Genomic DNA, 12830 nt, shown 5'->3' with positions numbered 1-12830 from the left:
TTTCCAATGAAATTAATCTGATTTTCTCTGACATTTTATCTCTCAGTCCATATTCCATAATTTTTCAGCATCCTATGATAATACTTATGTCTTTGTTAAGAAATTAAAGAAACTAGTTTAACTACTTTTACTCTTGATAATTTATTTCTAAACTTTGTAGCCTTTTTATAATGATGTAATTATAAAAGAATTAGCTGATACTTTTTACAGGGATGCTTGATACTTTTTACATATAATATCTTTATATTTGAGAAGAACAATCTCTATCTTAGCCATACACACTCCAAATACAATTTGAAATTTTTTCCAAGAATGTTGTATAAGTGAATCCAAAATGCCAGGCCCTGTGTTGAAATGATGACACTTACATTTTATTGCAAAACGCTTAAAATTGTTGATGCTTATCGGAAAATTTAGAAATATCTTTGGTACTAGCATGATTGCAATGGTAACTGGATGGAATTTACTGAGCAACATCTAGTATCCCAATTTTAGTCAATCTCTGACAAATTACTGGTATTTGTAAAGTGTGCAAAATTAATTTCATTGTTATAGGATTCAGATTTTCATTTTATTTTTTTTCTCTTTTTTTTCTTCAAACAGGTTTTCTCACTGCCACCTTACACAGCATGATTCCACCTGAGGTAATATCTAAAATTATTCTATTTTGTTTTTCTTCTTTCCAATTTTATAATTTCAAAATTTCTACATTCTTAATAATATTTAAACCTGTTTTGTGTTACAATAATTGCATATGTGAAACAGTTCTATGGAGTTACTGAGAGAGCACTAGACAATTTATTTTTTGTATCTAATTACCTGAATTTTGAGTTCAATATTCTATAGTATTAATCCTGTCTTTCATCTGTTTTGAGTAAATAAGGAATTGATTTAATCAACAATATTTCTCCATGTAGATTTATGCGCATATCATCATCATCGTTTAATGTCCATTTTCCATGCTGGCATGGGTTGGACAGTTTGACTGCGATCTGGTGAGCCAGAAGCTGCACCAGGCTCCGATCTGGTTTGGCAATGTTTCTACACCTGGATGCCCTTCCTAATGCCAACCACTCTGAGAGTGTAGTGGGTGCTTTTTATGTGCCACCAACACGAGCCAGTCAGGCAGGCCTAGCATCGCTCCTGTTTGGAGAGTGCTTTTTACGTGCCACTGAAAGGACAAGCCTGTATGTGTGGAGACAGCAATTTTACTTAGCATGACCTGTCTTATCAATTACAGCAAATCCCCACATCTCTTGGTCCCTTGTCATTTCCTTAGTGAGGCCCAGCATCTGAAGATCCTTTCTCACCACTTTTCCCCACGTCTTCATGGGTCTGCCCCTTCCACAGGTACCCTCCACAATTAGAGCTCAGCACTTCTTTTTGCTGCTGTCCTCATCTGTATGCATCACATGACCAAACCAGCATGGTCTTCTCACTTGCACACAACATCTGATGGCTCTTAAACCCAGTTTACCTCTTTTCCAAGTTAGGTAAGGGGCCTTACTGTCTAAAATGTCCAATATATTGATGATGGCATCATAACATAACAAGTCATTCACTGGCTTGATGTCTACTACACAAGGATAGTAATAAAAGCTACTTCATCTTCTGGATAAGATCAGCACAGCCTAGAAGTGACAAGGGACCTATGAATTTTTTTCATGATATTTCCTATCTTTTACAGCACGAAGTATATAACCCAGAAATTTTGATGCGAGCCATTCTTAGTCAGATCCATTATATGCCAGACAATTGGAAATGTAATGGTCATACAAATTGGGTCAGAGATGAATTTGCTCAGTTGTTCCAGTATCGATTTGTAAGTTTCATTTTGATTTTTTTTTTCATATTATTATACATTTGCACATTTACATATTATACATTATTGTACATTTGCACATTTGTAGGGAATGTTATATTTTATTAATATGTGAGTGAATTGCTACTATATCAAAGTTATGGAATGGAATCCACAATATGCATTTTAATAAGTTTCATACTCAAATTATACAAAGAGAAATTTTACAAAGAGAAAGAAGTGTTTTTGTGAGATTTCTTTAATACTTTGATCCTTGAGTGAACTATTTTGAGCAAAACATCAAATGGTGACTCCATGTGTAAACCAGTACAGCAAACTAAAACCACATTTGTGTGCTGAAAGATGTTTTTTATAATGAAATTAATGACATAGATAAAAAAAATTACTTCCTAAAATATATAAAAAAAACACCCAAAATAATCATTTATTTCTTTGTGAGAAGCATTTTTCATCATGATGAAAAATGTTTTTCTATTTGTCATTAATTTCATTATAAAAACACACCTTTTGAGTGTGTGATCTAATTGTGCTGAATTATCTATCATAAAGACTATCTGTCAGTACACTGCATTGTGAAAATGATAAAAATCGGCATTTTGTCAACGGTACATTGAAGCTTGTGGAAGGAAGACATTTTCATTGGCAATATTGAATTAAAATCAAAAGACTTGATACAAATTAATTTTTTTTTTTTTTTTTTTTTTTTAAATATTTTTTAAAGTTTCAGCTTAGAGCTGCGGCCATGCTGATGCACCACCGTGTAACTTTTCTAATACCTTTTGGCTAAGGAAAAGATTATCTAATTTTATTTATAGCCCATAACTTGCAGCCTATAACCATCTCTAAACTTTTGCTGTTAAAATTAAAATAAAGTGTGTCTGAAAATTAAAAATAAATGTCTAATTTATAATTGACCTAACATTTTAACGAGCCAACTTTGAAACTTTTGATTCCAGGTTGTAGCATTTATGCTACTAATCCTTTGCAGCTGGTGTCAATATGATACCACTCCCATTTCAAATATACTTTGAATCTACAAAATATTTTTTCAGTATATTGATTATAACTCACTTTATCTTTTCTTATAATCATATACAATGAATCAAATCAGTTGTTTCTTTAATATATTCCAAATAATATTGGGCGATATGTTGTTTTGAGTCAATATCTGATTAGTATGTATATTCTTCCCTTTAATTCTTCATTTTTTAGGTTTATCTTATTGAAGAACTTCTCAGCCCTATTGTTACTCCTATCATCTTGTTTTTCTGGATTCGACCAAAATCTCTTGAAATTGTTGACTTTATGCGTAACTTCACTGTTGATGTTGTTGGTGTTGGTGATGTATGTTCATTTGCTCAAATGGATGTCAAGAAACATGGAAACACTCAGGTTTGGACAATTTCTCTCTCTCTGTCTTCGTAATGTTACTTCTTTTCATTACATTACATTACATACAGCAGAATGACTGATAATTTAAGATGTTTTTTTACTGACCATATATTATCATGTGTTCAAATTTTATTATAATTATTTTGTTCTGCTCTTGAAGAGGAAAAGGCACACACATCTACTTGCTTCCATTTTGTTCCTAGTTTCCACTTTTACTTTTCAGGTGAGTGGTAAGAAAGGTATTCATCTGTAAAAACAATTGTTCCATCAATGTTAAAGTGCTAACATTCATGAAATTCATCTCATGGAGGCAAGCATGGAAAAGTCACTGCAAAATAGACTTAGATGAACAATTACTGTTCATCAGAAAGGGAAAAAAATTTCTTTTTTATTGGAAGTAGTGTGATGTGTCTCATCAGATCAGGGTTTTTCAATACATCAGGTCAAAGATTATGAATCTCTTCAGTTTTACTCACAGATTTTAAAATTATTTTTTTTTAACTAAACAGTTTGAAACTTCGTACATAGGTGTAATTTCTTATACTGAACATGATTTACTTTCAACATTTTTGACAAAATTTTATATTTTAGAAGTTATTTCATGTTAAAATTGTCATATTTGGGTAATTTTAACCAATCAATGACATGTATTCAGCTGAAGATAGCTACTGCTGTAATTGAAGAGCAACTACTTCTGGGTCATCTCTACTAAATGTCACCACTCTGTTTGTGATTGAGTAGCATGCAATATTCAGGAGTGCACTTCATTTATTATTTTTATTACGCCAGTATACATAGTTTCAAACTGTTTAGTTTAAAAAAAATAATTAAAAAACTTGTGAGCAAAACTGAAGAAATCTGAGATTGTCAGTGTAATATATCAGGGATTATCAGTTCATAGTTGTTTCAAGCATTTTGTTTTATCTTCAGATAGGATACTGTATTCAGTGTGAGTTACTCTACCAAGAATCATTGTCAGTTCTTGCAAGGTAGATTTGTGATTGAGTAGCATGTAATATTCAAGAGTGCACTTCATTTATTATTTTTATTCTTCTTCAATTTCTTTTTAATATTTTCCAAAAAATAATCATTTTTCTGAATATTTTGTCCATTTTTTTTGGTTGTTCAGTTATTGACCACTGTTAAGAAAGTAGAAAGAACTCACTACCAACAAGCTGAAGATTCAAAGACAGAGCTGTCTCTCATTCATTTCAGGGTGAGTATTTTGTCTTTTAAGGAAATTTAATGGCTTGAAAATTTATATGCGTAATAATTCTTCTTTAAATGCAAAGAAAGTCAAAAAGTTACAATTTCATTTCAATCTCTATTGTATTGTTGAAGCTGATCATATAGGCGTCTTTGGAAAAGATGAGTAGACAGACACTGTAGAATTCTTAATTAAAGGATTTATACTATTTAGTTTCATCCTTATATATTTGAAGTTTAAATCATGCCAAAGTTCATAAAACGAAAGTTCCAATAATATTTTCAAGTCAATTCAATTGATGACAATTCATGCAAGCATTGAACTTTGTGATTCGACAAAATAAATTAATGTTTCTGTGAAGACATTAAGGCACATATTGTAGAACTTTTCCTTGTATCATAATCCTTTCGGTGTGCTGTACTTTAAACTCTTCAGTATAGTGTACCTTAATCCCTTCAATATAATTAATCTCTTAATCTGTTTAGTGTAGTGTACCTTAATCCCTTCAGTACAATTTAGATTAGGCTTTTCATTGAACTGTTGGGAGCTACTGACCAGATCTGTAGCTGGTGCAAAGTCCCCTCTCGACCTAAGGTAACATGGTAGTGGAACAATGTTGTTGACAGAGCCATTAGGAAAAAGAAACCAGCATGGAAGGACTGGAAGTGTGGTGGTAGCAGGGAACTGTATCAAATCGCCAGAAGCGAAGCTAAGAGACAGGTTTACTTAGCCAGAGGGGAAACAGATAACAAATTTGTCAATGATCTGCGTCGTGAGGACCAGAGACTTGAAGTGTTTTGTATTGCAAGACAGTGTGTGGGAGAGAATCGTGATGTTATAGGAGAAAAATGTGTCCACATGGATGATGGCTCACTTGCATTTAATGATACTGCAAGAATAGAGACTTGGAGACACCACTGTGAAAGGTTGCTAAGTGAAGAGAATGAATGGGAGAAACAGAGTCTGTCAAATTTTGACCCAACAGAAGGACCAGCTGTTCAGATTGACAGTACCTTGGTAGATAAAGCAATTAAGGGTATGAAGACAGGGAAAGATCAGATTGGAACCTGGTACAGCTTCCTGCTCTCCAGTCCTCAGTCAAACTGTCCAACCCATGCCAACATAGAAAGCGGACATTAAACGATGATGATGTCTTTGTTCCCAATGTTGTAGCATATGCTCTCTATAATTCTATCACTTTAATACTCCCTACTTCAACTGCAGCATTAGTTGTCTCATTAATAAAGTGCTCCATAAGCCATCTATTGCACCTTAATTTACTGTCTCCTGATACTTTCATGTTAATAAATTTTAATTTCTTCATTATAGCTTTCTTTTTATTGAATTATTTTCTATGACATTTTAATCTTGTTAATACAGTATTCATTAACTCCTACAATGTAGCGTTCCTTAATCCCTTTAGTCTCTTACACTACCATAACCCTAGTATACTGTAGTATACTGAAATTTATGTGTTTACTGCAATATTTCTGTTTTGGGAGTACCAAACTGAAAAGTTTGGTACTCCCTAAACTATTTAGAATTGTATATTATAATATATTTAGAGTATTTATTCAAACCTCTTCTATACACACAACAACAGTAAGAATTACACTGCAACTGTGAGAAACACTTGCAACAGAAATAATATTCTACAGATAATTTATTATCACATGATTGACTGCTGCAAAGCAGGAAGCATGTTTCTGGAGAACTACATTCACAAACTAATTTTTGCTCCCTGATTGAAGGATTTATAAGTCCTGTGGACATTGGTTCTCTTCTTTAGATTTCATAAATTTAAAAATAAAAAGAACAACAAAATCACTACTGTTATCTTTTAAAGAATCCTATTCCACTCATAATTCTGTCATCTTGAACCTAACGAAAATGTCATTAGTTTACCAACACTGTTCTTTCTTGTATTAAATATATATTGACTGAGTTCACATATATTTTCAATGTGTTGTCTCCTTACCAACTACTTTTAGATGACAAATCCTGGGTGGAAAATTCCAGAGAATGGTAATTCCTTTTTGACAGGCTTTAGAGAGCAAGGTAAGTTCTATAATTTTGCTGATTGTGTAGAGAGTCTTTGAGTACCTGTTTATGTAAATCTTCTTGCTGACTATTCTACTGTTGTAGTGCCTTAACAAAGAGCCAACATCACCTCTTACTGACCAAGTTGTCTCCTTTGTACTAAATGCTGATTTCTTTTAACTATACACGAAGTTACTTTTTAGGAAAAGTGGTATGGTTAAATGATTGAACCCTGGTACATAACTAGTACATATTTTATTGAAGCTAGTTTGAATTTGTGAGCAAAAGAAAGATATATCCAAATACTGTAATACATTTAGCCTGGTACTCCATTTGTTTTTGTTAACCCCATTGCTTATTCCCTCATGGTTACTAATTATAATACATCTTTCCTCAAACTGTTAGTTTCTAATGTGGGTGATACTTTCTACTCTTGTGAGGTGTGAGATTACCTAGGAGGAAGTACTAAGAAATAAGATGATGTGTAGTGATATTATATTCAGAGGTAGGTATGTTTTGGTACACTAGTATATTTCAGGTGCAGCAATTTAAAACAAATATCAAACAGTATATTAGTTTCAGTCAAAGTAATGTAAAATGTATTGTCAGGTTATGGTAATGAGAAAAAATTCAAAACTTCTGGTAGCTGATACAAATTATAGGAAGTAAAATATTTTGTGTTTTATTATATTAATGAGTTTGTTGTATATAGTGCTCAGGTGCACTACAACTCACAAGAAGTGGTTAAAAGAGAGGACAGAAAGGGACCATAAATCAAGTAAAGAAAGACAGCAATGACAACTAGATGTACATGCACATTACACAGAGCAAATGAAAGAGTCATAAAGGGGAAAGAGTGCATAGGCATACCAGTATTGTCGGAAAATTTGGGGAAACATTGAATTTTTGAAGAATGCAGTATCCTGACAGCTAACAACTAATGCAGGTAGATCTTTCCATGTTTCAACAACGGATTTCTTATTTTATAAGCATGTCCACAAGTGATAGGAATACTGAATTCAAATAGGTGGCCAAAGTTGTTGGACAGATGGTAGATAATCTTGTGGGCTATTACCAAGTCAGCTGCTAGACATTGAAAACTTCTAAATGGTTGTGTTTGGATTTTGAATAAATTGTGAAATTTATCATTGACATCTATCACTGAAGATTTCTGTTAACTAAATGAAAAGAAAAGATCATCATCATCGTCGTCACCACCACCACTTAACGACCTTGTTTCCCATGCTGGCCTGGGTTGGACGGTTTGACAGGATCTGACAAGTTCAAGGAATGCATCATGCTCCAGTGCTTACTTTGGCATAACTTCTACAGCTGGATACTCTTCCCAATGCCAAAGATAATTATGAAATAATTAAAACTACATCTTTAGTAACAAAATAACTAAAAAAAAAAAAAAAAGGTTAATTATCCAAGAAAAGCAGGGGAGACAACTCTGCAATTCAAATTAATCTAGAAAGCTGTGAAATTAGTCTGATTTTTGGTAATAGTGACAACTCCAGTTTTGTTTTGATATTAGACATCAACAGCACAGTTTAATAATATCAAATGGTAGTATTGAGTTTCATTAATTATGCTAATGTTATGTATCTTTTTAACTTTTTGCTCTGTGATTGTTTTTTTTTGCTGTTGTTTAGCTTGGAGGGTTTAGGTGTGGGTATGTAGTTGAGGAGTTTGCTTCCCAAACACAAGGGTTTGGGTTCACTCTTATTGCATGGCACCTTGGAAAACATGTCTGGCCATGGGAAAATATTGCTTTACTTTGAAACAGGTGAGGTTTGCTGACAGGAAAGGCATCAGGTATCCAGCTGTAGAAAATTTGCTTCAATATACTAAATGAAATCCATGCAAGCACGGCAAAGATGAACGTCAAAATGATAATTATTTTATCTCTGGTGGTGTGCAATATCAGTTTGAATGAGATGTGCATTCATAAGAACATTTCTGAGGCTTAAAACAAACTATCAATGATGCGAATCAATTTATATGTTGCATGTTTAGCACTTATTCATGTTTCAGTGATTGATGAATTATAAATGTACTAAATACATGGCGAAAAGAATTTTTGCAAACATTTAGTACTCCTGACATTTTGTTTCAGAGATTGATTGATTATTCCTAAAACTGTGGCACTACCTTTGATGTATCTTAACACCTTTGGTATATCCTAATAGTAATATTACTGAAGGAGTATATGAAAGACTATGAGCTAGGTAATGTGATGACTCATCATTTATGCAACACAGTGTGAAAGTTTGTTTTTTGCTTTGTACTTTTTAGATCCAAATAAATTAGGATATTGAGACCTTAATGTTATTATCAGAAACATTTCACAATGTTGATATAGAGACATAAGTAACTGAGCTTTTTGACTAGGCAGGTACTCTGTAAACTTTGCCAGCTGCAGCTCCCACATTGTGCAAATTAACGTCTACTAATGTTTGGTAAAGACCAATTTTGTCTGATATTTTATATTAATTTCTTATATTGGCATAATTTATGTTTAATGTGTATGAAGATGTTCTAACATCTACAGTTTTTCCAAAGACATTAGCCACTTAAATTTATACTGTTTATACTGCTGATGTCTTTGTGAAAGGTGGTTCGGAACATTTTAATATACCACCCTCACAACTTCAGACAAGGACAAACAGTCATGTTCTATTTGGAGTTTGCCTCATACTTATATTCTGTTTGTTGTTTGCTTCATAGTCACATTCTATCTGAAGTTTGTTCTTTGGCATTTACCGTATGCTCAATATTATATACCATTGCATTCTATAAATGATCTTGCCTCTTTGTATCTGATATTTTCTGTCATTGTAGCTGTATCTTTATAATAATTTTTTTCATGTGATATTTTCTCTTACTGCAGCGATACGTGATCTTGCCTCCCTGAGCATGACGCCTCTAGATAATCCACCTTTGAATCCATTCCATTATTTAGCTGGCACTGGTATTAGTAAAGACAGTGTTTTAGGAGGACTAGGCTATGTAAGTAACAATTATTTCACTATATATTTTAGAATTTATGCAACATTAATATTCTAGCATATTGTTGTAGTTCTTTATGACCAAGTAAATTTCATATTATTACCAAAATATAAGTAATACATATTAGGAAAACATCTTAGAATATTGTGTCTTTTCTTCTATATCATCATTTAATGTCTGTTTTCCATGCTGGTATGGATTGATAGTTTGACAGGAGTTGGACAAGGCCAGGAGCTGCACTAGGTTCTAGTAGTAAAAAAATTTATTTAAAATACATACTTTTAGGATGATATTCTTTATTCACAAATCAAAATTTATAAGATGCTCTTTGAAAATATATACTTAAAATATGTTTCTATTTTTTGCAGTATTCCAGTTTTGGACTAAACAGTATTCCATCTGGACAACCAGGACAGTCACTAGATCCTCTTCCTGGACAAGGAACTGGTCCCCAATTAGCCTTTCCTCCTGGCTCACAGTCTGGTTATTCCCCTGGTCCACAGTCTGGATTTTCCCCTGGTCCACAGTCTGGATTTTCCCCTGGACCTCAGGCTGGGTTTTCACCTGGTCCTCATGCTGGGTTTTCTCCTGGTCTGCAATCTGGCTTTTCTCTCGGTCCTTTGTCTGGATTTTCACCTGGACTTCAACCTGCACTTTCAGTTGGTTATCCAAGCCATTTAGGAAATGCAAGTTTATCAATTAATTCTCTACGAGCTCGAGTAAAAGGAGCTGTTGCAAGTTGTGAGGGTCCCCTTTTTCCATGGTCAAGTAATGTGACAGGTTTTGCAAGCTCAGGAGTTAATTCTGACACATCAATGTTACCTCATCTGCAAACAAACGGATTGGAGCAGGGACTGGAAGTGGCTCCAGTGGAGATGGGACTAAGTGCCCTATACATTCATGATTTGAATCATCGACAAAATATTAGAGGACTTGATAATGTTGATGGACCACAGTCTCGCAGAACATGGCAGTCATCACCAGAAGAGATGCAAGCATTCATGACTGATCAAGAAATAAATAAGCAGAATGAAGAAATTTCTAAACAGAACAGTCAAACTAAACCACTCTAGCAAGAAATGTGTGTAATAACTACTTTGCTACATACACAGCTCTGCATGTTATGAATGCTGTCTGGCAATATTTACTTCCTATTTGAAACTGTTGATAGCTTGCTATCGTGATAAATGCTGTTTGAATCATCTCATGCTATCTTGAAAGAAAAACTTGTTAATTTTTCCTCCCTATGGCATAGGATCTGTGCGTACATTATAACTGTTTTTATAACTTTATAACTGTACATTATTAAAACATGATTCTGACAGTGACGTCCTTAATTCAGATCCTATATCTACGATTTTATATATTTTTTTTTTATTTGTTAGAAACAATTTGAAGAAGGGGAAAAAAAAAAGAAAAGAGAAAGAAACTGTACAAATATAATATTAATTGATCAAAGCGTAAATTTGTTAATTTTGAAATTGTTTTTTTTTTTTTAATTTATTGTTTGCTTTTAATTTATGCTATGTTAACGTATGTTAATTTATGCTATGTTAACATATGCTAATTTGTGCTATGTTAACACCATATTGTTCAGAAACTGAAACAAATATTCACTGGCTGATTTGTATATTTATTGAAATATTATGTGAACTTCAAATTATGTGTGTTTGTGTGTATGTGCATGTGCTTTTGTGTGTGTGTGTGTGTGTGTGTGTACATATTTATTTTAAAACGGCGACAGTGTCTTCAAAGTTTCACCAAAATTGATTTAAAATCGATTTGGTGAAACTTCAAAGTCACTATCAATGTTTTTTAAAAATAAATATTTAATTCCACTTCATGTATTGAGTTCTTTTTTATCATATTGTTTTTGCTGATTATATATATATATATAAGAGAGAGAGAGAGAGGTAGATAGAAAGGAAGAAAGAGAGCTTAGATGTTTTCTCTATTGTGAGAAATGTGTATTAGGAAACTTAAGAGAACTACATTAAATTTATCTTAAATTTTCTGGTACACATTGTTTGTGAATGAAACTATGTAATCATGTTGCCAACTAATGTCTAATATGCAAATTACTCTAGCTGTTTCAGCTAAATACTAGTTTGTAACTGATATAAATAGTAACTGCTATGAAGTTCTCTTAGGCGGCAAAGACATGAGAAGTACTTGTTTTCTGGATACATGTCAACCAACAATGAAATATGCCAGGACAATTTACTTACTTTACTATGTAAGAAAAGAACAACAAGATGAATGCTCATTTTTTTTTTTACTTTACACGGTGTTAATGTTACACACAATTTCATATCACTAGTTTTCAGTGTAGGTGTTACAGATTATAGTTTGTTTGTGTGTATGTGTCATCGTCATCATACATCCATTTCCCATGCTGGCATTAAATGATAATGGTCCTGTGCATGGATGCATCTCCTGTTAAAGTGCCCTATGGTTTGAAGTTTGTGTTTTCATTTCTCACCAATGGATATTTTCTTGCATCTTCATCTTGTGTTTTCTTTTTTTTTTCTCTTTTATTTAAAAATTTTTTTTCACAGTTACTAGGTCTTCATCAGATCTGTTGGATAAAATATTCTGTATGTACATGTGTCCATACATACCTATGTATGTAAGTATGCATGTATGTATTGTTTATTTATATTATTAATACAAAACCAGAAAAGTACTCAATACATGTTGGTGTTAGAGTTGTGTATAAAGTACTGCCCCATATGTATAACAGCTTTCTTTGCAAGCTGTCATAAATATGTGTCATGTATAGAATCTATTTATTCTCTTCCTATGTATGTTCTATGTGGTGCTGGCAATATTTGTGATTTATTTATTTTTCTAAACTGAATCTCTGTTTGATGATGTTATATATGTGTGTGTGTGTGTATGTGTGAGTTCTGTCTTTAAGTCTTCTCCCAGTGACCAGTTCTTCTCTAAACATCATCTGTACTACATGCTTAAAGCATTATTTCAATTAAACAAATCATTCTCTTATAATCATTTCTTATTTTTAAAACATTCTATTTATTTATTTAATTAATTCTTTATTTGTATCTGAAAAATGATAATGAATCATATAAAGTATAACACCAGTGTGGTTTCATACTGTAAACACTTACACATCTGATATTACTATTGCTTACCCTGAGGATGATGTGATTTCATGATAACATCAAATGACTTTTTTTTTTGCTTCTTGGTACATTGGTTTGTGTTTGGAAGAGCATTTAGTTGGATATTTTTACTTAACACATGTCTCATTTTGTTGTTCCATCCATCATGTGTAAATATTATTGCACAATGTTTTTAAATATTGGCTTAAAGGAGACCAGAATGCATTAAAAT

General features: G+C 32.7%; 1 protein-coding gene across 1 annotated transcript in view; it reads left to right on the top strand.

The window, feature by feature from the left end:
- Positions 1–12482, top strand: part of LOC106871037 (autophagy-related protein 9A) — a 47618-nt gene extending 35136 nt beyond the window's left edge. The window contains exons 15-21 of the mRNA XM_014917297.2: positions 604–644; positions 1688–1822; positions 3035–3214; positions 4344–4430; positions 6413–6479; positions 9355–9473; positions 9842–12482. Of these exons, the coding sequence (XP_014772783.1) occupies positions 604–644; positions 1688–1822; positions 3035–3214; positions 4344–4430; positions 6413–6479; positions 9355–9473; positions 9842–10546 (1334 nt within the window). The 3' untranslated portion in view covers positions 10547–12482. The remainder of the gene's footprint in view (positions 1–603; positions 645–1687; positions 1823–3034; positions 3215–4343; positions 4431–6412; positions 6480–9354; positions 9474–9841) is intronic.
- Positions 12483–12830: the final 348 nt, after the last annotated feature.

The sequence above is a fragment of the Octopus bimaculoides genome, chromosome 9 (assembly GCF_046866305.1).
Source record: "Octopus bimaculoides isolate indiv1 chromosome 9, ASM4686630v1, whole genome shotgun sequence".
Classification (NCBI taxonomy): domain Eukaryota; kingdom Metazoa; phylum Mollusca; class Cephalopoda; order Octopoda; family Octopodidae; genus Octopus; species Octopus bimaculoides.
The sequence above is the reverse complement of the archived record's forward strand: the minus strand, read 5'-3'. Positions and strand labels throughout refer to the sequence as shown.